At 38.0% G+C, this 26,002-nt stretch overlaps 1 protein-coding gene across 6 annotated transcripts in view; it reads left to right on the top strand.

The window, feature by feature from the left end:
* The window catches only part of CCSER1 (coiled-coil serine rich protein 1), a 562,152-nt gene that overhangs the window by 158,085 nt on the left and 378,065 nt on the right, over nt 1-26,002 (top strand). For all 6 annotated transcript variants that reach the window (XM_017744239.1, XM_017744243.1, XM_017744241.1 and 3 more), the window contains exon 5: nt 25,234-25,444. In XM_017744239.1, coding sequence (XP_017599728.1) covers nt 25,234-25,444 — 211 coding nt within the window. The remainder of the gene's footprint in view (nt 1-25,233; nt 25,445-26,002) is intronic.

A 26,002-nucleotide genomic window follows, 5' to 3' on the forward strand; every position in this document is an offset into this window, starting at 1 on the left:
GTGTAGGGATTCAAGGGGGATTCGCTTTAACTGACACAGGGTGAGTTTAGGTTAGAGATCAGGAAGAAATTCTTTACTGTGAGGGTGGTGAGGCACTGAATGGGTTGCCCAGAGAAGTTGTGAATGCTCCATCCCTGGAAGTGCTCAAGGCCAGGTTGGATGAGGCTCTGAGCAACCTGATTTAGTGGAAAATGTCCCTGCCCATGGCAGGGGTTTGAAACCAACTGATCTTTAAGGTCCCTTCCAACCCAAACCATTCTCTGATATTCTGTGGTGATACTTAGAATGAGACACTGTGCCTAGTGCTTAATCTCCTTTTATGAAAAGTTAGGCAGCCCGACATCAACACTGTCAAGTGCTAAACAACTCCAAGAAATTCTGAATCTTTAAGCTGCAGAAACAAGCAACTCTGTGGTATAATTATAATTTCTGATGCCAGTACCATCTCTAATGAAGCATTTTTTTGTGCTGAGATGTAAAAAATTTGCATTTAAAATTCTCCTCCCTTTTATTTTTAAAAGGCAGTTAATGTCTGAAGAAGTGTCATTTACTGCAGAATGCCGTAACAAAAACATGCAAATGACACCAGAGTTTACCATTTTCATCATGAATGTTGTTACTGCTTGTAGAATGAAGATTTTGCTCCTATTTGCACTCTTTGTTATGTATATTTGTTGTGTTCAGCATGTTCAATCGTGGTTTTCTTCCAAATTTCATTTTCTTTCTCCATAAATAATAAACAATTATAATGAAGCAAAGTGCCCTTTCTATTCTGTACTCTAATTGATTATAACATACAATAGCATCTTTTACAATATATTACAGGAATTGCTTCAAATCAGGTATTCTGTATTTCACTGTTTTAAGAGATGTTTTAAGGAACAAAAATCATGTATGCTACTAGCTTTGTGCTCTTTTTCTTTATTTTTAGGGGAAAAAAAGTAAAAAGTAGAAGTATCCATTAGAATATTGCTGCCTGGAATAAGTTTTGCATTTTTCTTGCTACTTAGAGAAGAGGATTTAATTCACAAATGTAAATTGTTGCTTATTTTTTATTACACTGCCTTAATTATAAGTTTTCATTCTGTTCTTGAGGGTTTTAGCTCGTAGTATTCAGTCTCTATCTGCATCATATTGGTGCATTTCCTATTTTGAAGCTCAACAAAAGTGGAATTCTAAGGACAAATGTATTTAATTATCTTTTATTGACAAGATTACTTACACACCAAATACCAAAACCAAGTAGATTTTACTTTGCAATTGCCTTTTTCTGTTTAAATACTCCAGTACTTGCAGAAATGTAACAAAGGGCAACAGAAAAATTTGAGGGGTTTTGGAAGATTGCTTTAGAGTAACTGCGGCATGTGACAACTTCTGTTATTTTGAAACATTTTCAGTCATGTAGACCTACATTTTCACAATAAGAAAAAAAAAAAACCCAGTCTGTCTTTTTAATGATTTATAGTCGATATTTAAAATTTTTTTTTCTTTTTTTTTTAACTGGGGAATGCCAAAATCCATATGGTGCTTTCCAGGCTGTTAATACTTCAAACTTGGAATGTGAAATGTGTTCTCTTTTAATTCACCCCAGGACAGATGGAGCAGAGTGATTCCAGCTTTGCAAAGCCATCATTTTATATCATTTCTTTGAATGGTTGTTTCTTAGGTACTTTCCTAAAGCAATAATTTTACTAATAGCAACTGAAAATTACTGCATCATTTTAGCATTACATTTTCTGACCTCTTTAGCTGATCACACAGGAATTGTAGTACAGTGTCTTCTGCACAGTAGATTATCGCATTACTGCCTGTGGTATCGGTCTCTTCCAATACCATTCCTCTTAGGATCATTGCTATCCAAGTCTCATTTACCTCACAGCTTGTCAGCTCTGCAAGGGGGCTCAGTTACTGTTGGAAGTGGTAGGCAGCTGAGATACTCCCCAGTAGCTCTGAAGGCTTTCCTGAAGTGCCAAGTTCAAAAGCTGCACCATACATCCTGTAACTTCAGATCAGGTGAAACTTCTTTCATCCATGGAGTTGGGCTGGGAGTGGAAGGACAGGGCTTTACCAGAGGTGTAGCAGAAATCATTCTTTGCAGATAAAGGGGGAAGGAGTATAGATTGACTTTTGGTGAGAAGTTGTGCTGCCAGGAGTGGACCTTGGGAGTGTAGGGCACTCCATGCAACTGATGGTGTCCTCACCCTTCCCACTGCAAAGTCACTTGAGCCATATGAGCTCTTCCCTTTCCTTTTTTGTGCCTCAGACATTTGAGACACTTGTTATTGTGCTATTCAGTTTTACTAAACCATCTTTTGGCCCCCATCATATCTTAGTAATGGCACACAAATGAAGTGTGAAGGCACAGAAGTGAACACTGAGATGGGGAAATAAATAGTCTCCATAACGCTTCAAGTGCTACACTCTAACTTCTGCTGAACATTTTACGGCTGGCCCCACATGTGGGGGAGAAAGGAAGTAAATCAAAGGTTTTGAGCTAAAGGAGGTCAGTGGTTGTTCAAAAGCCAGCAAAAGACTGATTTTCATGGTTCTCAATAGGGGAGGATGGACATTAAAAGGCAAATTGGCACTGTATACACAGAGATGTTAATATGGCTGTAGCCTTTTACTGTGCCAATAAAATGATACATGGCCCTAAATTTCTAACAGTGAAACATTTGGCTTTATATCATCATTTGCATGAAGATTTTTTTAAAACAAAAGTGAACCATGCTTCAGCCATTTGGTTTAATTCACATTGTTGGGCTAAGACTATGAAAAAAAATCACTCTATATTAGATGTGCACTAAGCTTGTTTTTTAAAGGGTTTTTGTTGTCACACAGACATGAGCCCAAAATAGTGTTAGGCAATGCAATTCAAATTTTTGTTGCTTCTAGATAAGCAGCTGAATAACTGAAACTGCTTCTATAATACCGATTCTCAAATAACTTTCCAGTGCTGTTTTCTCACAAACTGCTGATACAACTCACTTTATGCTTCTTGCTGTTTAATTTCTTTTCATTGTAGAAAGGCATATTTAAGAAACTAGTGGAGAGGTCTGCCAAAAAAAAAAAAAAGGCAGTTCCTCAGTTGCTGCACTGTGAGGCACTTCACATCAAAATTGAGCTCCATAATAAGTATGAGACCCTTCCTGGGTTAATTGATTTCCCCTGTGAGATGTAGTGTAATGAATTTTCTGTAGCTGAATTCTATTCTCAGTGCTAGTGGCTAGTAAACCTTTTCTATTTTCTATAATAGGTTGGTAAGTAGACAATCTATTTTTTAGAACCTACTTTTTCTCCTGTTCATAGAAAACAAAAGAAAGCAACTCTTTCCTGCCATCACCAGTATTAAAAATAAATGAAATAAATAAATAAACAGCCTTTTCTAAAACTTCATAAAATGACATACCTTGTGTGCTGAATGAATGGCAATTCATACCATGTTTAATTTGCTCTTGGAAGCATTCTCTAGCTTCACAAGGGTACACAACCATATTGGCTGAGGTGAGTGCTTCACAGAAAATAAATACATGGCCTACATCCTAGGGCCTAGACTTTGGTAAGCCACTTTACACAGACAAAACTAATTGTCTGCCTGTCTGAAACCCCTGCCTCTTGACTGGTGACAGATAGGGAGCAGATTGTACTGATAATCCATAATGAAAGAGTTTCCTGGGAGCACATTTTGAGCTGTGCCTCTTAACCAATGCACAAAACATGATGTTAAGACAATGCAGCATGCCATGTCAGTAATTATGGAACCTGATACAGTGACAGTGGAACCCAGCCCAGCAAGATGTTAACTGCACTGCAGACCAGTGTCATCAGAAAGAAGCATAGCATTTGGATCTTAAAGGAGCTGCAGGTTCTCTTTGCCACAGTTTCTGCTGTCCCCTTCTCTGTGCAAGAATTTTCAAGACAGCAGCTATCTCTCAGCAGAGTTGCTTTGCCAAACACTCTATGATATGGCATCATTCCCTCAACCTCCTATGGTGCTGTGACAATCTAGTACTTGTTTTCCCCAGTCAACTGGAAGTTTATGGGACTGATTTATTGCCAGTTTACGGAATGCATCCAGAAAATCTGTGCAGTACTCTTATATTGCTTGAGGTGCTTACTTCTGAGTGGTAGAACTCTGTAGTGCTGAATTGCAAGGCTGTCATCTTGGAAAATAAAGGTCTTTATAGAAGTCTTTGGTAAGGGGAATTTGGTAGAAGGAAAGGTACAGGTTATCTCTGCAGGTAATTAGGAGGTGAGTTGAAGGCGTTGGTCAGTTATTCCACTGCCATCTCTGGGGCCTTATCGGGAGGATAAGGCTTTTGCCCCCCTGCACTGATAATTACATACATGTATACTAGGAGGAAGAGGCACTGTAGTAAATGGCATACAAAGTCATCAAGTTGTATTTAAATAATGTAGATTTCTTGTAAAATTTGGAGTAGCAAAACATACAGTAGCTGAAGCAAGGAAACTAAATTAGAAGGTCTGGGTATGGAGCTGGGGCATATTAAGATGTAGAGCAGGAGGTTGTGATAGAGTCTGGAATGGATGCAGTGATGAAAGAAGAGGGTTCAAGTTCGAATTGAAAAGTTTCTGTAGACTTTAAAGGTGAAAGCTTTAGGTATGAGAAGAGTAGCAGCAGAAAGTGAAATTAAAGATTGCAAAACCACTAAGTGTTACAGATTCAGTCAGGCCTAGGAAAATGTCAGAGACCTGATAGTAAGTCTGTAACAAGTTAACAAATTCCTAATGCCACTCAGGTGGTGGTGGTATGTTTTTCCTGAAAGATACCAGACGGCAAAAGATTGGCAATCTAAGAGAAAATGTTATGTTTTGAGAGGTGGAGATGAGGAAACAAAATGAAGGAAGAAATCAAAAGGTTATTGATGAAAGTAGACAGTGTAGATTTGGTAGAAGTAAAGAGGAATGAACCAAAGGTAAAAGAAATAAAATGACAAAAAATACTTTAAAGCAGAGGTGACTAATCCAAAACTAAGGAACTAAGCCTAGAAATGGATTTTAGTCTTGGAAAGATAAGGCTAAGGATTAACCTTTTCTCTGGCACAAATTCATCTTATTAATTTCTTCTTCAGAAGGCTCAAAATGGTACATAGGATGTGAGTAATTTGCTACCTCTCACTGAGCATTGTTCAGCTACATTCTGCCATGTTCTCTTTCAAACCACTGTCTAATACCTCCTGTGAAGAAAAAAGTTTACTTGAATTTACTTGACAGGTAAGAACATGTATAATAATTTCGAAACTGTTGTTATGGTTTGTTTGTTAAAAGCAGACCAACTCCAGACTTCTCATTGGAACATTTTCAGGTGCATTCACCCATGAAGAAAAAGGTTTTATTTTCTTTTCCTTTTTTTTTTTTTTTTAATTAAGAGACTTTTTTTCTTCCAGAAACTAGTACTGTAGTCCTGAAGGGAGCTTCTATAAATATGGCATGGACTTCATAGATTAGCTCTTACTTTCTGGTTTTCTTTCAATACATTTCTCTGCATTGAATCAAGCTTTTCAAATTCTCACTCCTTAAAAAAAGCTTTTGGCCTGAACATTTTGCATTCACTGTGCTCTTCCATTTACATAAACTCCTGCATAGGAAAGAATAGTTCAAACACCTGCAGTCATAGGAAGTCACCCCTATCTCTTTTCTCTTGGATTTATTATTGTATTATCTATCATTTTGTCTGTGTTTGAGTAAATGTTCAGTTTGTTACTTTTCCATTGTTAAAAATCTGAGAAAATTACCGTTCCTGATATGTAGTATAAATGGATCCTTTTTACTTTTGTTGTTGGAGCATCACGCATCATGGTGAAATTGCAGTAAGAAGTCCAAGGGCAATCAAAAGAGACGTCAGGGCTTTGGGATGACCGATTAAGGGGTCGGGAACACAAGCAGCAAAGCCTTTGTCCTACTAGCTGCAGAGAGTGTTGTTGGAGCAGGCAGACCCTGCAGATCAGTAACTGGTGTCACCAGGAGAATTTTGGGTTCTTCACTCTTGGATTGGTCTACATGACACCAGGCCTGCTGGCAAGAGACAGGGTACACTAGCCTCAAAGGGGCAAAAGGATCTTCATGTTAAGAGTTAACAGGGCTCACTGAAATGAACTGAAACTAGATTTGAAGGGGGAAAGGGGTGTTGTGGAGATACAGCTAGAAAGCAGAAGTGAGAGCACTGCTAAACTTGTGTCAGAAGCAGCCGTGCTAACGCTCCTAGGCCGCAAACCGTGGCAGGCAGTACGGCCTATAATGAAACAGTCAACATAAAAGGCATGTTTAGTATGTACCTGTGAGAGTGCTAGCTTCTAGTTTTGCAGTGTTATTAAGAAACATAGATATGGTTGTTATAGTGATTGCTGCTTAGATAAGAATTTATTTTTAGTAACTGCTGAAAAGGTGTAAATACTCAGCTCTGTATCAATAAAATCGGCTTATTGCATCCAAGCAATCTGCCCCGTCTTTTCATCGCCGACCGTCTCGCGACAGGTATAACCAGGCTTGGTAGTGATAAGGTATGGGATGGCATGTCAGGGATCAAGGGGTAGAATATATGAGTTTTGAACACTCTTGAGTCATGAAACCAGGAACTGCTAGAGCTAAACCCTTGTCCGGCTGTGAGTGTGTTTCTGATGGGATTTAGATGCCATAGAAGTGTGGCCCATGCCATTGACTAAAATTTAGACTTTGTTAAAGTAAAAAGCCTCTGAAAAATGTACAGTCAAGGAGAGAGCTTTCAATTTAGAATATACCAACAGTATTGTCGAAGAAAGAAAACATAGTCTCACTCTCTGCAAAAAGCAGAAAACAAAGCTATGCAAAGAGTTTAAAAGTCTAAAGTGGGTTCCTTAATTTGGCTTTACAGTAATGGCTTTACACTAGTCCAAAGCAGAAACTTTGATCAGACATTTAAATTGCTGTTTCCATATCACCAGAGCAGTGATAATAACAGGACATAGCAGACTCCATTCATGGGTTGCCTTGAACTTTTTGATGTATGTTTATTCTGATTCAATACTGAAAACTTTTTTTTAACATTTCCAATGAAAAAGAAGCTCTAAAAAGTTACCTCCAACTGTTTATTTGCAACACAAACTGGAACACTTGCTTTTGCAGTGAAAAATTAGTTCATTCTAGTAGAATTGAACAGTTGCTGTAACAACTGAGCAATAAAATAAAGTCTAGTGTTTAATTTTTCTATTCCTGGTGTTCTCTATTTAACAATGAGTCACCTGTCCTCCAAGAAAGCATACAAAGATAATATTGACCTGACTGATAAAATTGACACAGAGCTGAACTTCGGTGAAAGATGACCCTTTTATGTCAGCCTTTTAAGTGCAGCCAGCCTTGTAGGTTTGGGAGAACTGCAGTCTCTCAGTATGTGTTCTGTTGAAAATTGTTGATACAAAGGTGTCTGTTCATGGAGTGTTGCTGAAGGAGTCAAGGAGATCGCTGTGAGGAAGCCATTTCGTGTGTTTTGTCGGCAGGTCAGCCTGGCCATTGCCCCATCAACCTCACTTTGGAAGAATTGCAACAGCTTTGCCAAGCTTGCCTCAGTTTCAGAGATACCTGCCACATCTGGGAGCTGCAGCAGTAGCTTACCTCAGTCTTTGTCTTACTGATTTTCATGTTTTAAATGTATTTTATACATCTTAGAGTAACACCAAATTCACATCTGACTTCCTGCTGTTTCCTTTTTCTCCTGACTGCTTTCCTGTTGGCATAACAAGCCCTTCTGGCATGCAATACTGTGGAGGCAATTTAAATGCAGGAGAACAAAGGTTTCACAATTTGAATTTTTCAGCTATGTACTTTATAGAGAAGAGCATGTTTGGCACATTTTCCATAGGGAGCGAACCAAAGCCTGCTGTCTGCTGTACATTATTATAATGGGAAGTGCCCCTTTATGCGATCTTTAATATTTATTTTATAAGCTGACATTATGAAGGCTGAAACTCTGTCATTGCTATTTATACTGTATTTGTGCTTTGGGATAAAAAAGAAAAGCATCTGCATAGAAAAGGCTTATGGGAACATTCATACACGAAGATTTTTCATCCTGGGGTATGAAATGCGTTATATAAAAAGCATCAAGAAATCTTAATCCTGTTTGTGCTTCAGAAGTTCCCTCCGGGCTTTAAGTTTTTCTGACAGTGGAGACTGAACTCTTTATGAAAACATTAATCATTAGAAAGGATTTTCACATCAAGTGAAATAAATTGTTGGATTTTATTCTGAAAGAGATTGTATAGAGTGATTTGATTCACCTATTGCTTTTATGCACTTTGGCTACAAGGATATAAACAGATAGGTGTGAATGTCAGGTCTGCAAAGAAGCACTGTGTGGCAGAGAATCTTCTGCTAACTTCTTCATCTGATTAAAATATTCTACTGATCATACAATTAGAATTGCAACAGCAGTTAGGTAATACTTGAAATTTCTAAGAATATTATTGGGGATGGTCCTGTGCAGGGCCGGGCGTGGGACTCGATGATTCTTGTGAGTCCCTTCCAACTCAGCATACTTTGTGTTATATATCTATTTCTTCTTACTTCTGTTTAAGAAAATTCTCCTCAGCTGAGCAGCTACTTCTGCCCATTTTGCCCCATGTGCAAGAATGATGTGTAACTTGTATTCCATCATTTTATTTCTACTATGTAGGAGGGTATTTAAAGAAAATAAAAAAATAAATGACTGAATTTTTCTAGATATGAGCTAAAAATACTACAGTATACTTAGAAGATTAATGTGGTGGCTGTAACTTGAAAAAATTACAGCAAAGGATCATTAGAGAAGGAACCACTTGTGCAGAATTTTAAGTCTGTTTTTAATTTTGTTTTTCTAGACTAATTTGTTTTGTAACCTCCCTAGAATGTATAGTGAAATCTAATAAATCTGAGAGTGATGGTTTCATAAAAGTAATAAATCTGGATAAATTAGTGCTGAATTTCATGATCTCGTCAGGATTTCTTTTTTTTTTCTTTTTGTTAATGAAAAGGTATAAAAATGCCAGTTAAACTCTTCCTTCACTTCTGTTCATGCCCAAATACAAATGGGCACAATTTTTGTTAACCAGTTTTTACAGATTAAGTCATTTCTCACTGAAATGCTTTGGTTTCTGTTTCGAGATCTGATATCAAAGTTGTTGTGCTGGTTTTGGCTGGGGTAGAGTTAGTTTTTTTTCTCAGTAGCTGGTTTGGGGCTATATTTTGGATTTGTGCTGGAGAGGGTGAGGTTGTGGGAGTGACACAGCCAGGACAAAGGGGATGTGCCAGACCATATGGCATCTAGTCAGCATATACATCTGGGGGAAGGAGGAGGAAGTGGAGATGTTTGGAGTGCTGGTGTTTGTCTTCCCAAGTCACCGTTATGTGGGATGGAGCTCTGCTTTCCTGGGAATGGCTGAACACCTGACTGCCCATGGAAAGCACTGAATGAACTCCTTGCTTTGTTTTGTTTTGCTTATCTGCACAGTTCTTGCTTTACCCATTAAACTGTCTTTAGCTCAACCCACAGGGTTTTGTTTGCTTGGGCTCTTTGATTATCTCCCCTGCCTCACTGGTGGGGGGTTAAGCATGGTGCTTAGGTGCCAGCTGGGGTTCAAATACGGCACTGCTTAAGTCAGTTTTGATGAAAAACATAATCTATGCCTGAGTTTTTCATCTGTGTGTGGATGACAATGATTCTTGGCTGTCAGTCAGAACTTGCCTGCAGCTGTATGCTTGTCTCTTAGTCAGGCTGCTTGGAACTATATAGTATCACAGGTGATGCTAAACTGAAGTGGAGCTGGAACTACTTATATTTAGTCTCCTTTATCCTGTCACTTATATGTGCTTAGACTGCAGGAGCAGGACATGTAGTTTGTAAAATAGGGCTGTCATTCTCTCTTTCTGGGTTTGGGGGGGTCCTGAGTGATAAAGCAAGGCACAGATGTGAGTGTTATTCCGGTTGCCTCTCATCACTGGGTACTCCAGATATTGTACATATTTACACTTTCTGTCTGTTGCTCTTCAGAGCTGTCAGTCTCAGTGTCAAATTGCTTCTTACTGTAAATTTCATACTGAGTTATTGATTTTCTCTTCTAGAACTGGTTCATATTGTATTTATTTATTTGTTAGTGCTTCAGTGAGGGTTTTATTTCAGCTTCTACACTTCACTTCCTTATGAAATGCCTGTCTTGATTTTTATTTGTCTTTCCAATCATTACTTGTACTAGGAAACAGTGATGAGTAATGGATTGGTAATATGGTATGGCTCTTGGGCTTTGATGCTTGGTAGGATTTTCAAAACAGAGCAATAACAGTTTGGAAAGAGGATCCAAAACAGAAGTAGAATTCCCTGGTTTTTGCATTCAGGCAGCAAAGAATACTCCTTTGTTGTCCTCCTTTGTTTCCAAGCAGCTCTCCCTAAAGAGCGGAAAAAAATGTCACTTGGATCTTCAAACAGCATTTATATTTTCTTATGACTGTATTGCCTGTATGAATTCCAATGCAGAAGCGTCTTTGCCCATTTGCAAGGTGTTGTCTCTTTGCAATGGGGGAAGTATAAAGAAATGTTAGAAAACACTAGCAGGGAAAATTGTTCTTGAATGTCTTTGGTAGAATCAAGGAAACAAATGACTAATAAGGCTTTTAGCCAGGTGTCTTCACCTGGAACCACTGAAATCACTGTTTGCCATCTGTCTGGCATTATTGGAATATGTTTGGAAGGATAGTTTGGGGGATTAGCAGCACAAAATGAAGTGATAATTTTTCTTCTATACCCTCCTCTTTCGCATACAAGTCCTTGAAGAAGGGAGTATTTTTGATTATATCCTTTTTGTCTTGTTCTGCCTGTTTTCATCTGAGCCCTTGCATTGATGCTGTGGCTGAGAGCTTCCTCCCACTATCCTCTACCTAAGTGCAGTTTGTACACCTATGCCAGGAATCTTGGATCAGTCAAGAAACAGCATTAATTACCTCATGCAATAAATGCCCACTGAGATGGTTTGGATAAGATTCACACCTTCACGTAAGTGAAAGTTGTTTTTTCATCTAAAATGTTCCCTTCATCAGCAGTAGCCTTTGTCACATCAGGTAGAGACCAGCATTCCTCTACTCGGAGCTCCTTCCTTTGTAAATCTAAATCTTCATCCTAATTTCTACAACCATGAAAGAGAGAAGGGCAAAATACACTTCTGGTTGTGATGTTCTGCAGTGTTGGGTTTGGCATTGCCATGTCCATTGTACCTTCAGCATGAGTGAAATGACTGAGCAACACTTGACCAAGCTGACTTGTTCTGGTAGTGATGGGCCCTGCAGTCCCCAGTGGAACAGCTGCCCCTACTCTTCAGTTTTTTTAGTAGAAGACTTTTTTCAGAAGTACCCCCCTTTAACTCTGCTTTGTCACTCAAATACTGATGGCAAGTTAACTGAAAATGGATTTTTTTCCCCACTTAGATGTTGAAATTTGAAATTCAGTGAAGAGAGTCAGGAGAGACCACAGCAGAAGTGGCACAAATAGTGTGATGAGCTCTGAAATGCCTCAGCAGAATATGAAATTGCTTTTGATCCCCTTCTTAGCTGGAACATGCACAGAGATAGACTGCAGGAACACAGGTGAAATAGTGTCCGCCAGGCTGGGAAGAAGATGTCCTTCAACAGTACCTCCTTATATATTCACTCTACATTATTTTTCTTCCTTTCTAAGAACTTTCCAAGATGTATTTTACATGTTATTACCAGCATTTGGATGTAGGGCTGCCATGAAATTACTGCCTCTGTAGCCAGAAGTGCTAATGAGAGGCTCATTACTTTTTTTTCATATTTAAGGAATACTTTAGTGTGATGATAAAATGTGCCAACTTAAGGGGTGATATAAAGTAGAATTCTTGCCCCAGGTGTTATTTGTAATTGATGCTTCCAAATTTCTGCTCTTAAACTGGACACTACACTGTTCAAAAACCTGAAGAGATTTTTGCTAGTTTAGAAAGAAAAATTTGTTTTTCAGTAACAAATAGGTTTATGTCTTTTAACTTACACGTTTGAAATAAGCAGTGTGCTTATCCAAGGCTTTCATTGTTTTTGCTGTCCATATCAAGAATAAAAGAGGGAGCATTTACCAGATATTCACAAAATGACAAAACTTCCAGCTACCACATGTCTCTAATACTCATTTTGCACCTGTTTCTACTGAAAATCTTATGGGCCTATAAGCAAAAGCACTTGTGATTGGGTTTAGTTGGTTAAATTCCAGGAATTTTGTGAATAAAGAGCATGTATGTGTTTTCCAAACTTCCCTAGCTTTCACTGTTCTCAGAAATGAAGATAGGGATATAAAGAGACAGGTGTAAATATATCAGTCAAGGTGTGGAATTGCTATTTTATCACTTTCGTTATTCCTTGCCATTTTAGTTACCTGCTGTGTCTTGATGTACTGGAATTTAAAGCTGATTAAAATTCCAGACTTTATTTTTCTAAAAAAAGTTTCTAAAAGCACACAAACAATCGGAAATAAAGTAATTAAGTATAGAAAAAATGTTGTCTACGCAAATAACATTACCCGTTGTCTTAAGTCAGCCAAGCAGGATGAAAGCAAAGAATGGTACAGGCTAATAAAGATACACCATCTAAAACTTTCTTCCTTACGACTTTTACTTGTTTCAGTGGCTGCCTCAACAATTATACTGATACGGCAGTGTCTGCAGTAAATATTCAAGTGAATTCTCATGTTCTGAAGGGATGATAATTTATTCTTGTGTAACTTAATTGTCCTTGTAGGATCCACAGGGTTCCTCCCTGTTGGTAGTGAGGTGATCATAGTTTGGAAAGTGCAAAGTCTACTCTTTGACTTAAAGGTGTGAAAATTGCAATTATTTCTTTGGTTGTCTCACTTCATTTGTTCTCGAAGTTAATATTCCTGTCGCATCAGCTTTACATTTTCACGTTTTCTCTCCTCTTTCTTATTGCTATGGCAGGAGCACATGGCTTGTACCATGCAAGTTTTGCATGTCAAAAACTCTGCTAGCTTATGCTGAGGAGGAAGGGTGTGGGAAACAGAGGAGCAGAAACTTCACAGGCATTAATGAGTTTGATTTACAGCCCTGGAAAGAGCTTGGATTGATGTAATGGCAAAGGTATACAGACTTTAAGCAGAAGAATTATAAACCTAGGTTTCTTTAGTTATAAGGAAAAATACGTATTGGGTGATATGGTGAAGGGTTTTAAAGTATAGTAATGTGATTTTATAGTTTAAATTAAGAATGTGGCTGTTATAATAGAAGTATATGTGTGTACCTGAGCTAGCAAGGCATTGGTTGTGAAACAGACGCAATGCAGTAAAAAATACCAAAGGTGATAGGTTATAAAGTCAAAACAAAGTTCAGTGTCAATTGCTTATTGGACCAAAAAGTTATAAATTGCCATCTAACTCTGAAACCTGTGACTTTCTCAGTTATGGTGAATTGTTACTAAATCACAGCCTCTGAGACTGATGCCTTGTTGATTTTTAAGTAATAAATCGTGATAACCGTGACTGTCCCATCTCTTGGATAAGGTGCCCACAGAAGAGTAAAGATTTCCTGCCTTTCACTGAAAGTTTTACGAATGCCAATCAGAGGTCCAGTAGGCTTGGATTGTTTTGTCTCTGTTTTATGGCACATGGCTGAGAGTGTTAGTCATCTGCCTTATGGCTTTTGCCTGCGTTTAAATGACTTGCTTCACTCATCTCTCAGTTATTTTTGTGACAGCCTTTATTCAGGAGTGATGGGATGAAGGAGGACCAATCTGCATTAGGTTAATTATTTCTTACTGTATTTTCTGTTTTCTAAAAGTAATTAGTAATATCACAAGGCTTAGAAATTAGAGATTTTTGCTTAATCTGTGCTCTGATCTAGGCATCTCTGTTTCATTGTCTTTTTCCAACATTGCATTTGTTCTTGAAAATGAAACAAAAAAACTTGATAAATGATGTTGTGTAAAAGAAATGCCAGCTTCAGCCCATCAGGGTTCATTTCATCTGAAAAATGATACTGAAATTTCAAAATGCTGCTTCTAGAACTAATAAAAAACGTCTCTAAGGGAAAACTTACTTATTTAATTCTCTGCTGCCAGATTTTGCTGGTAAACTTTGTGTTTTGCCGTATGGCCCTGGCCAAGCTGAAAATTTATTTCAGCAAAAGATGGACAGTAGTTCTGTTAGGAAGGAGAAAAGCTTATGGGTTATGCTTGGAGTTCTGTTGAAACCCTCATACTACGGTCAATCACCCTGTTGTCAGTGTAGCTAGACTGCACTTAATTATGTCAATTTATTATGCTGCCTGCATGAAACCTTTCAGGGGAAAGCTGGTGGCTTGCTGGGGGTGTGTGTGAGGAGAGAATCTCCTTCCTTTGTGGAAACAGCTCCTGAGCAGTTTTGAGAGGTTGCGGCCAGATGTTAGGTGTGGGAGATGCAGGTGTACAGGGCGTGGAGTACTAGCAGACGAACCAAGTGAGATGGAATAAAAAATTTCAAGGACAGATATCCCTACTCTTCAATACTGCCCCAGAGGAATACGAATAATTCCTGGCCACTCAAAGAAGTGACTAAAAATACACATTCTGCATTCTGTAGGACTTTAGCGCCCTCTTTCCTGTCTGAAGCTTTGATCACACTTTAAATCAACTTGCTGTTATAACCAGTAAAAGAACTTCAAGTTAGGTGGTAAAAATCTTCATAAATGGCTTGATGCAGGCTAAAAGAGGTGACGTGGATTTTTGGGGCCTGAAAACTGTGTATTTAAGTGAATGCTACTGGTTTATCTATGTTTTGTGACATCAAGCTTTTTTAAAGAGGAAATTTGGTATCTGACTCATCATTCTCAACTCCCCACAAACTCTTGCTTTGCTCTGAGACACCACCTGCAGTGCTGCATCCAGTGCTGGGGCCCCCAGCACAGGAAGGACATGCACTGGTTGGAGCAGGTCCAGAGGAGGGACACAAAGATATCAGAGGACTGGAGCACCTCTCATGTGAGGAAAGGCTGGGAGAGTTGTTCAGCCCAGAGAAGTGTCCAGGGACACCTTATAGCAGCCTTCCCATACCTCAACGGTGCCTCTAAGAAAGGCAGATCAGATGTTTTAGCAGGATCTGTTGTGATAGGACAAGGTATAATGTTAGCTAGAAGGAAAGGTTTTTAGAATGAGGGTGGTGAGGCACTGGAACAGTTGGCCAGTGAGGTGGTAGATGTCCCATCCCTTGAATGGAAACATTCAAGGTCAAGTTGGATGGGGCTCTGAGCAACCTGACCTAGTTAAAGATATTCCTGCTTATTCCAGAGGGGTTGGAGTAGATGACTTTTAAACATTCCTTGCAATGCAAATTAATCTTTGCAAATAATGCAAATATGATTTGACCGTTGTCCTCAAAATGTTTCATTGTGTGTTCAAAGTTGATGTGTTTTTTTCAAAAAAACAAAACAAAACCAAACCCAAAACCAAAAAACCCCCCAACAACAATGACAAAAAAACCCAAAAAATACCCACAGAAAAAAGAAAAAGCGATTCAAATTAAATTAAAAAAGGAAAAACCAGAACATTCAGGTAATAGCAGGCAAATGTCTTGTTCATTCTTCTGTTACCACTTGACCATGAGCTGGGGCTCTTCTTTTCTTGTCTGTCCATGTCCAGTGTGTAGTTGTGCAACACATTCCCTATTAATACACTCACATCCTAGCATATTCCTCAGGTTTTGTGGGTCAGGTTTAGGGAACAGCAGCCTGCCCAGTGACTTGTATGCCAATCCAAGTTTGTGATGGATCTCTGATCCCTGAAAGCAGAGGCAGGAGAACAGCCTTGCCACAAAAGGTTCAGACTAATAAGTCGAGCAGTATTCAGCTTCAAAGGTTGTACGATGCCTATATGTGCGCAGGCATATTTTTGGAGTGCTTTGTCTTCTGCATTCAGAATCTATAGGATGAGCTAAGATCAAAATGTCATGCTGTATCTGGCAACAGTGTGGGCCAGAAATTGACATTTTGTGCATTTTATTTTAAAACATGGAATTTATTCCAAAAGCTGGAGTGATACTGCAAACTGCCTTGAAAATAAATGAGTTGGCAAGTCCAGTTTTAAGCTCAGTCCAGATGGAGCTATGGACAGCAAGTTTTAACATACACTCCAAAAATTATTAGGGCTGCTCTCCTGACAAACAGTTTGCAAAATCAGTTGCTAAAAGTATTAATTATGCTATTATGTAATGTACATTTAGTGTTTCACAGAAGAAATGCTACAAATCCTGTTATAAATTAATAATCATGCTAAATTTTTGATAACTTCCTTACAGCAACTTTTGGAAGTGTGTGTTTTCATTATCATATTTGTTGCAAGCTTTAATAAATTAATGGCACAAGTTACCGCAGTAATGTTAAATTAGGAGAAATTGTGTTCCAAATATAACTGTCATTTACTGCTTAAAATTTGAAAATGTGCAGTGTGAAAGGATTCAGACATCAGACATCAAATCATGGGCTGTATCTTTTCAGTGGGATGCAGATTCAGTGAGATCTTTTCTAAACTTGCACAGTTTTGCACAATACTGCTCTTCATGTCATTCTCAGCCTTAAACTGCAAATGGGTACTGCAAACTGGAAGCCATTCCAGCATCACCAAATATTCAGGTAATTCAAGCAGAGTCCCCAGACCAGAGAATGTAGCAACGAGAGAGTAAACAGCTGAAATAAACATTGAATTTTAAATATGATGGTCTCAAAACCCAATGTAAAAGACAGGGGACCTTATGTCCTCAAAGTGGAGAGAGACAGGAGGCATTGCAGAGAGAATGAAGCTTCTGGTGGGACATAGTTTGTAGGCACTTACCTGTCAAGCAGTGTTGCATCAGCACAAAAATATTGTAAGCATGAAGAGCTGAGCTAGTACTGAAATTTTAGCATGCTTATTTTCTCCTCTGTGCTGGTGTACAAATAAATATTTAGAGATATTTCAATATGATTCAGAGATCTGAGCTTTGGTCCTTCGTAGTCAACCAAAACAAAAAGCATTGTCTTTTTCATCTGTCTCTGGCCTCAGTTTGACAATTTATTAGATTTAGTTTTTCACGGCAGGCCACATTATAGGGGAAAGAAAGGGCAAGAAATGTTTTCTTCTGAAAAAGAACAGGATGGAAGCACTACTGCAGTGCTGTAGTAAAATAAAACTAAATATTCTGATTATTTTTAATGAGTTATTTACAATCAAAAATGAAAACCCTGAAGACCATACCAGCAAAGTCAAAGAAATCTCCTGTAGGTGGGCTAATTTCACCATATGATAAAATAACACATTTCTGCTGTGGCACTTAGTGATTGATAATGTCATGAGAGAACAAAGCAATTAGGTTAATTTACACATTAATTAGTTTATTGCTTTCTTTTTGTTTGGTCTCTAATGCCTTTGTGTAAAAAATTGAGCATGTGCTGTTGCAGGGGTTTAATTTCACTAATTAGATTCCAAGTGCAGACATTGCAACACCTGCCTTGTAAGTGAAACCATTCTGAGTTAGTTCAAGCCCTCTGGTTGTTTGAGAGGATGCTCCCAAGGAAACAATATATGAAGGGTCCCACAACTTAGGGGCTTTCATCCCTGTATAAAGCTGGGGATTTTTCTTAAAAAGTTATTGGCCTCTGTTTATACCAGGGGCAGTTTTTGTAAGGTGATGTCTGGAGCTGTGCGGTGTTCAGGGGAGAAGTTTTGAACCTTTGGAAGGTGAGCGGTTCCTGAGAAATCTTAGTGCTTGTGAAGCTCTCAGACTCTTATTTCAAGATGATGGCGTGTGAGCTGTTTTCACTGAAGCAATTAATTAGCACTGGTGCTGTAATTCTTGTGTTGTTTTGTTACTTCTATGGGGATCATACTTCTGAGATGTTTCACAAAAACTTTTAGGAAGAATGTGATAAAACCTTTAAAAAAAGCTCTAGTAGGTTGATATCTTCAAGAATGGATATGTAGTTACATACATGGTCTGGATTTCTTCGTAAATTATGTCCCTGAATCCATTACGTGCTTTCATTTATTGGTCATAAAACAGGATTTAACATAAAAGCTCTTATAATGGTAACATTAGGTTCCAACTGTTGTATGTGGTAATGAAATAGGACGGGTTTTAAAGCTTCAGTTTCCTCCTGGCATATTTATAAAGTCTGCTGCATAACATAGTTGGATGGTATCCCCTGAATTTAGAAGCAACTGTTTTCTACTCCTTATTCTAAAACTGTTAGAGGGCAGGGAGAAGGGATATAAGTTTGTTTAATCATATGTTTTTACCAAAACAGCCCATTGTGTTGGTTCTGTTGAAGAGTATTTCAAGGTATCATAACTCAGAAAGCTGTGTTTGTAATTAGTGAGTATTTTGGAGATAATATTCTATTACTGACTTTATATTTCACTATATGAAAATGTAGAGTTAGTGTTAAATTTTAGGATTACTAGTTGGAATTTCCTGAACACCCACACAGTTTTAACTACCTAATTGTTGTACAGAGGATCCATTAACTGCTCAGCTCCTCTGATATTTTATTGTTCTTTCTCTGAGTACCTGGCATTTATCTGGCATCTAATCCTGTAGGCATGTGCATTTTTGCTAATGGAGGAATGTTTGTGGCTGTAGCATAATAACCTGTAGGACGATTATTTAGATGTCTGTATTTGGTTTGAGGCCCTGGCATGGTCGGAAAGCTAGACATTTTTATAATTGAACCCAATCCAAGAAGAGTTCCCTGAATCACCTGGGGTATTTTAATAAATATTAATTGGACCATTTTTAAATCTGTTATGCATCTCAGATGAACCTCTTGGCCAACACAAGGTATAATGAATTGCTTGCTTGCTTCACAGAAGTGTTCTTAGTGCTTAATAGCCCATCAAGAGATAATATCTTGGGTCAGGCAGTAATAATACGATTAGGTGCTTCCCAAGTGTTTAAAAACCAATTCAGACAGGTCTTGAAGTGAGTGGCTTGTCTCCTTTATAAAGTATATGAATTTTCCGCTTAATTTTCTGGTCTCACTGGAAGTCCATCTTTGCTGTCTTACCCATGTCTGTGAATTCTGCTTGGCATTAAGCAAACACTCCTGCTGTCCTTTTGTCTTTTAGTGGATTTAACCTTTCCTGTTAGCATACCTATCTTCCCACTAAAGCCTATACTAACAGTTCAGTACCTTCTTATTGAGCACAGAAAATTACTTGCCTTTTTTTTTTCTTCTTACATTTAAAATACACATAATTTTGATCAGGATTTCATAAAGTTTTGAATAAAAAAAATACCACCTGTGGTAGGAAGCATATGAAAATTTGTTTTTAAGTAAGGAAACCTAGTTTGGTAACTGAATGAAAGGAGTGCACAACTTGTGCTTCTTGGAAGGCAGTCATCATATCCAATATCCATTGTGAGTTTCCAGGGTTTTTTTTAACCTAGTAAAAGCTTGAAAGCTTTATGTTGCATCTGCACATTTTCTAAAGGAAAGAATGAAACATTTAGAGCAAAGGAAAGGTAAAGAGAAATGTTGGGGTTTTTTGGGGGGGGTGGGGTCAAAATAAAATTTAAAAAGACTCAGGCTTACCAAAGGCTCAATTCCCAGCTGTCCTCATTTACTTTTCCTGATTTGTCTATAATGCTTTACTTACTACTGCACTGCTACTATTTGAAAGTGAAGAAGCCCCACTGGTCTCTTCCAAGGAGCGTTTTTTAAACATTGTCTGGTTATTCTTTGGTGTTACATTATCTTAATTTGTCACATTTAAATTTTTCTAATAGATTCCAGGAGGAAGAAAAGGGCTGAGGTTTGAAGTGCTGTTGTGTGCTAGATCAGGGGATATAAACAGAGCTCTTAACTCCTGTGGAGTTTAGAGAAAGGAAAGAAATGCTTGACAGGCCCTTAACAGCTATACTTTACCAGCAGCTGAAAGATGGAGGGCTATTGTATATTTTTTTTAAACTTTTTTTTTTAATTGGTTCCATATTTCTTGATCACCGGGTTCTAGCCAGAAGGATGTCTTTATGACTGTGATATAAACCTTGGAAAGAAAAGCAGTTTTAATGGACAAGGTTGACAGTCTCTTAACTTACAGCAGCACTGACTGGCCATTAGAGTTTGTGTGCACACTTCTGTGTGGGTGGAGAATTTGATAGTAACAGATACTGCACATCATTTCTCTAAATGGCTGACCTTGAAATATCATAGCATCAGAATACCAATAAAGGATACACAGTTCTAAAAGCTGTAAAATGCCAAACAGCGTGTACCGTATGACACACTGATGTACAAGATTCCGAGATCTTATCCCTACAACTGCTGAAGCATTCTTTGTTAGAACAGAAGCAGTGTTGAGAAATTGCGTGAGACAGGGACAGGTAGACATTTTGATGCTAAAGAATGGTAATATGGTAATATGTTAATATGGTAATATGCTAATAATTAGCCAAATGTTTAAGTTCTGGTTACCTTTTTATCTTAGTATTGCAAAGCCTGTGTTTTCAGAGCTGAGTGAGGAGTTTGCCAATTTTTATGCTCCTTGACTAGATCTTGAGAACATCTAGGCACCCAGCAGGGCATTATTTTATATGATCATTGTAATATTTAGGAATGTGCTTTTAAAAGTCTGTGCCTTAATTCTGCTAAATATGGTGAGGGGCCTTTCTTTTTTCCCAAAATATATCCCTGTATTTCAGTTGTAAACTGTTTGGGATAGAACATGTCTCTACTAGATGAGATTAGTAGGAGATCACTCGGGGATTAAGATTCAGTCTGGGATGATAGTAGGGTTTCACAGGTAATGTACTTCATTTTAGGAGAGCCACAGAATGCTTCGAGCTGAATTTTTGGAAGTATTTGAGGTAGGCAGATTTTCCTCTAAAAATCAGAAGCAATTGCTCTGACGTGTTATGTGGTCCAACTGAGGGATCTTTATCAAAACACTAATTAGTTATTTTTCCAAAGGAGGAAGATCTCTTTACTGTTGGTGAGGAAAAAGAAAATTCTGAATGGGAGAGAGAAATGTGGATTGAAGGCTCTCTAGATTAGTATGAAATAGGATTTCAGGATATAACCTCAGTATGAAACTAAAAACATTTTTCTTATAATGTAAAAGGATGTGTTTCTGATTGGCCAAGCTCTGGACAAATAAGAACTACTTGTTTTTCTGAAAAATTTACAAATACCAAGTTTTTATATGTTTATAGATGAGTATGTGTATGACTTCTACAACTGTACATATATACATTTACACACAGAGCTATAAAAATACTTGTGTGTGTATATATATGGTATCTGTATTTATGAATGTATACACACACAGCTGCACACTTAAACGCTGGAAATTAGTGGTTTAAGGCTTTTTCTAAGACCCTGCTTTAGAAGATAAGCCCTCAGGGAAGAAAGAAGGTGTGTTCAGCTCTGCTCATAGAGCCTGGGGTCTTTTGCTCTGCTTTCAGAGCCTTCCTGGTGCCAGTAGTGTTGCATGGGTTCTTCTCTGTTAAGCTGGTATCAAGAGAAGCAGACTCAGGGGAACCAATTGTATTAGTTTAGGCTAATTCTGCTGTAACAACATCTTGAGCACTGCTGCTGAAAACTAAGAAGATTGAAGTCCACATAATCTGGGGATCTTTATGTAAGTGAAGTTCAAATTACCATAAGCTCTTCAAATCATTGATCTGAGGATCAGTAAGAGGGGAAGAATAACTTCAACAAGCTCAAGCTGCAAATCCATATCTTCGGGTCTTCTTTCTTTTTTTTCCCTTTTTCCTCTTTCTTTTTTTTTTCCTTCTTTTCCCTTTTTTTCCCCTTTTCCCCTTTTTTCCTATTTTTTTAGTAAACTTCTTTAAGAATTCTTTAACATAAGAAAATTGGTTTTCTTCTACCTTCCTAGGGAAAAGGAGCTTTCAAAGGACCTGCACAAACTGTGTCTCTTACTCAGTTAACATGTGGTTGTATTGAATTGATGGAGGCTATTAAATGCTAAGAGCCACTGATTGATTATTTTAATGCTAGCGTACTGTTTCAATAAAGACTGCTTTTGAAATAGAAATCTGCCTTAATGGCACTACCATTTTACTGACTGTGGATATTGTAGCTTCTGATTTTTTTATCAATTAGAAATGAGAGAATAGATTAGTGGTGCTCAGTGAGTATGTCCAGATACAAAGGAAACAAAGGCCCAAAGTACCATTGAGTTGCACAGGTTTTCACCCTATTTAACATTTACAGACTTGAAACGACGTTTCTGTGGATTTTCTGACCTTATGGTGGCAGTAATTCTACTAACATTGTGTCCTTTTCTCTGTTGTCATTCATGGCTCCATAGCCATGCTCAGGGATTTGGGGTGACATCTCTATGGGATGGTAGTTCAGTGCACATCTGCACCACGGACATGCTCCAGAATGGAGTGGTCCCATCCAATTTGCCTGTAGTGACAACCAAACCGTCCAGGAAATCATTTGAAGGAGTGGTAGCAGGGTTGGTTAAGCCCTTTCAGAAGCATTTTGAAACTGACTTCCAGTGCTCAGAATGTTTTCAGGTGTGGTTTTATTAAAGTAGGAGCTTAGCCTAAGCGTATGGCAGGCAAATTTAGATCTCAGGCTGGAGCCATGTATTTAAAAGTGACCAAATTACATTTCTGAAATATTGTATGTTGATAATATTATATAGTCAATGTTGTCACTTGAAGGAAATATGTTGTATTTAGTCATTAAAATAGACCTTTCGAGGCTTTTTTCCAACAGTTTAAGAAGTTTGTCATAGATAACATTTGCCTGTGAAGTGTTTTTATTGCAATAAATGCATTTTAGGAAGGTGGAGGGCTCTGGCCATCTGTAAGGAGCTCCTGCATTACCAGGCAAGGAACCAGCGCCTACTCCAGCTTCAGAGGCTGAGATGTTTTACTGATAAAGTGAAACTTCTAATTTAGGAAGAACGTTCGTTTTTTTTTCCTTTCTAAATCTCTATTGCTGCTTTGAGATGAATTGCAGTGAATTACTGTAATAATACTGTAACAGGCCACCTGGATGCTGTTAGTAATGAACTTGATGAAATACCATTTCTGGAATGAATTTTAAATGAGTTTCTTTTTTCTGCAGGAAGTAGAATGAGTTGCGTCAGAGAGTGAAGAGTTTTTCTGTCACAGATCAGTTAAAGTGCCTCTGAACTATCAGAAAAGACTGTACAATCTGAATGGTCACTGTATACCAACTCTGAGTCATCATTTTCGAGTAGCAATTGAGTCAGATTTTAAACTCTTAAGACTGTGAGTGGTGATGTGTTATTATGGTGCTTTTCATACTTTAGTACAGCATTCTGTGTTTGAAAAGATGGTAACTTTGTATGTTGAGCAGTGTGATATCAGCGTAAAGCCCACTGAAGTAACGGAAAATATTTTCTTTATTTGAAATTCAGAATTGCTATATTTCCAGTAAATCTATAGCTTATACATAAACACTTGATCTCTTCCATAGAGGAGGATGGTTTTCCAAGAATACTGCTTATTTCCTTGTCAGGGCAGGAGCAGGGCATGGCTGGTGATACCAGCTTCTTCTCCCTGATAACGTGCAGTAAAAGATTCCTTCTGGGAGACAGTATATCTTAAATGGGTTATTTCTCAGGGCTGGGGTGGGACCCTCATAGGATGCCTGTAGAGGAGTATGAGGAAGATTAAACTTCAGTGAGACTTACAAAGTGAATGTACAGAATATTCTAAGGAATAATCCGTCTTCTAGTCTGCAGGCACTGGGTGGAAAAAAACCAGGACCTTGTTGCTTCATCTTAGTTTGTGCTTTTCTGGATACAAAAATCTTACGCAAGTGTAGATTCTGATGGTTTGAATATGGCTTCTTTTATAAACCTTTAAAAGTGGCCTATGTTAGGATACTTCATAAGTTTTTTTTTCTTTGCATGATTTATACCTGGGTCTTGTTTAAAGGCTATAAAACAGCAGTGGTTTAATATCCTTCAATCAAAAGCAACTTTACCATCCACCTCAGATTTTTATTTTAAAGGATGCAAAATATTTTACTCAATGAGCTTTTAATGCATTTAAAAATTAAAACAGACTGGTTTTTGTGTTTTATGAGAGTCTTGAAAAGCCTGAAATTTTAGTTCCCTTGGCTGTCATGAGGACCTGTCCATATGTGTGATCTCTGTGATACACTGCTTGATCTAACATGTTGTCTTTACTGTGTATTGCATAACTTGCTGAATATAAAAATGAACCATCTATAAAAGATAGTTATACTGCCCTAATTTCCAGTTTTTTTAGTATGGCAGTGGGAATTGCTTGTCTTAAGAAATCACCTTAATCTGATTTTGTCTGTGGGTCCTATAAAACCAAAGCTAAGGAAAATTTAATGTGTGAAAATATTCTTTGTCCTTCCAAACTACGGTGGAATCAGCTTTGTGTTGTGTAAAAATTCAAATGGAACAGGAAATTGGAACAATACTTTAAATGAATAATAATCGTCATTTTCTTCACCGCTTCTGCTCGCGTCTTTAATTGTACTGAATTAATTTAGTATGACTTTCTTCATCATGGGAAAAACTCTGTTAGATAACTCGCTCTGATATTAAAGGAAGATAGTGTGTATGCAGCAAAATAGTGGTCTTTTATTACTTTTCAAATCCATCAAAATCTTTCTGAATCTTTCTGTGTCTTTAATGGATTCTCAACCACAACTTAGTGTTGTTTTGTTTCATGTTCTGGTTATATAGCTGTAGTAGTGACTAAACCTAAGAGTGCGTGCAGATTAATTAAATTCCGTATTCCATTTTATCCAATAGCAGGTTCATCTTCTGTCACTGGGCCAGCCCAGAAGGGAGTACTTTTTCTTGCAGTTTTCTTTTCTTTCTGGGTTCCAAGTCAAAGCACATGGGAGATTGTGATTTGATTTAGCTTCTGAAAGTGTGTGACAGATTCATTTTTTTGTAAAGCTGAACTGAAATAAAATAGACCTGTAGAAGTTTTGCCCATAGGATATTTTGTTTTAAGAAAATGGCTTTCTTTTGAAGGGTGTGAGCTGGAGCATAGTTTTAATTCCTGTAGAGTACGGTACTTTTATAAATGTGTATTTTATTGCTAACACCATATGGCTATATGTACGTTATAAAGGCTGTTCATGCTAGCTGGCTCAAAAAGCAAATGTATAAATGTCTTTAGGCTCAAAGAACTAACCCCTCCAGTTGTTAGTTTTTTCATATTTTAGTGTTGATCTTTCTGTTTTCTCTTACAAGGAATCTATCCCTGAAGCTGTCGAAGGAGGTGGAGCAAGGAGAAGCCAGGTACCCTCGTGTTAGCCAGCTGGCTGGCAGCCCATCTGTGGAATGGCCTCTCACTGGTCTGGAAGAAGGTGGAGGCATTGAGTCTCTGCCCTTCAGGTTGATGCTCCAAGACTGCACAGCTGTAAAGACATTGCTTCTGAAAATGAAGAGGGTTCTTCAAGAGGTAATCACCCACTTATTTGTTAGATTAATATCTTTCAGTATTAATGAGCTAAGCAGCAAAAGGGTCAGTAAAGTTTATGGATTTGATGTCTTCTAATATGTCTTGAATATGTGGAATTGATGCAGAAGTATAGATAGTCATGGCTCAACATGGTGAAGGTCAGAAAGTTTATACTAGCAGAATTTAATTGATCCTAGCATCTTGATGTCCAGAGTGTAAAGCTTCTTTTGAGCTTTTACCAGAAAGGGGACAGGGGAGGCCAACTGCTTCAGGTCAAAATACATTGTATTGTTTTCTTCCAGTATTTTAGAGCTTTTCAGTTTCCTTGCTGCATTCGTTATCTGTTATGAAGTCACATGCAATTTATTTAGAGGAGAGATGCAAAGGAAAAAAATTCTATTAAGTAGCAGTACTAAAAGGTTGCCAGCTTGATTTTGTAAATGATGGCTGAAATGAAATTTTTTAGGCCATTCACTGGGCCATTTCCTAACAATTTCAAGAGTCCTGGCTTGTCCTGTTTTGCTATATTCTCCTGCTTCCCCTATGGACTGCTGGTGC

The sequence above is a fragment of the Corvus brachyrhynchos genome, unplaced genomic scaffold (genome assembly GCF_000691975.1).
Source record: "Corvus brachyrhynchos isolate BGI_N302 unplaced genomic scaffold, ASM69197v1 scaffold229, whole genome shotgun sequence".
Taxonomy (NCBI): domain Eukaryota; kingdom Metazoa; phylum Chordata; class Aves; order Passeriformes; family Corvidae; genus Corvus; species Corvus brachyrhynchos.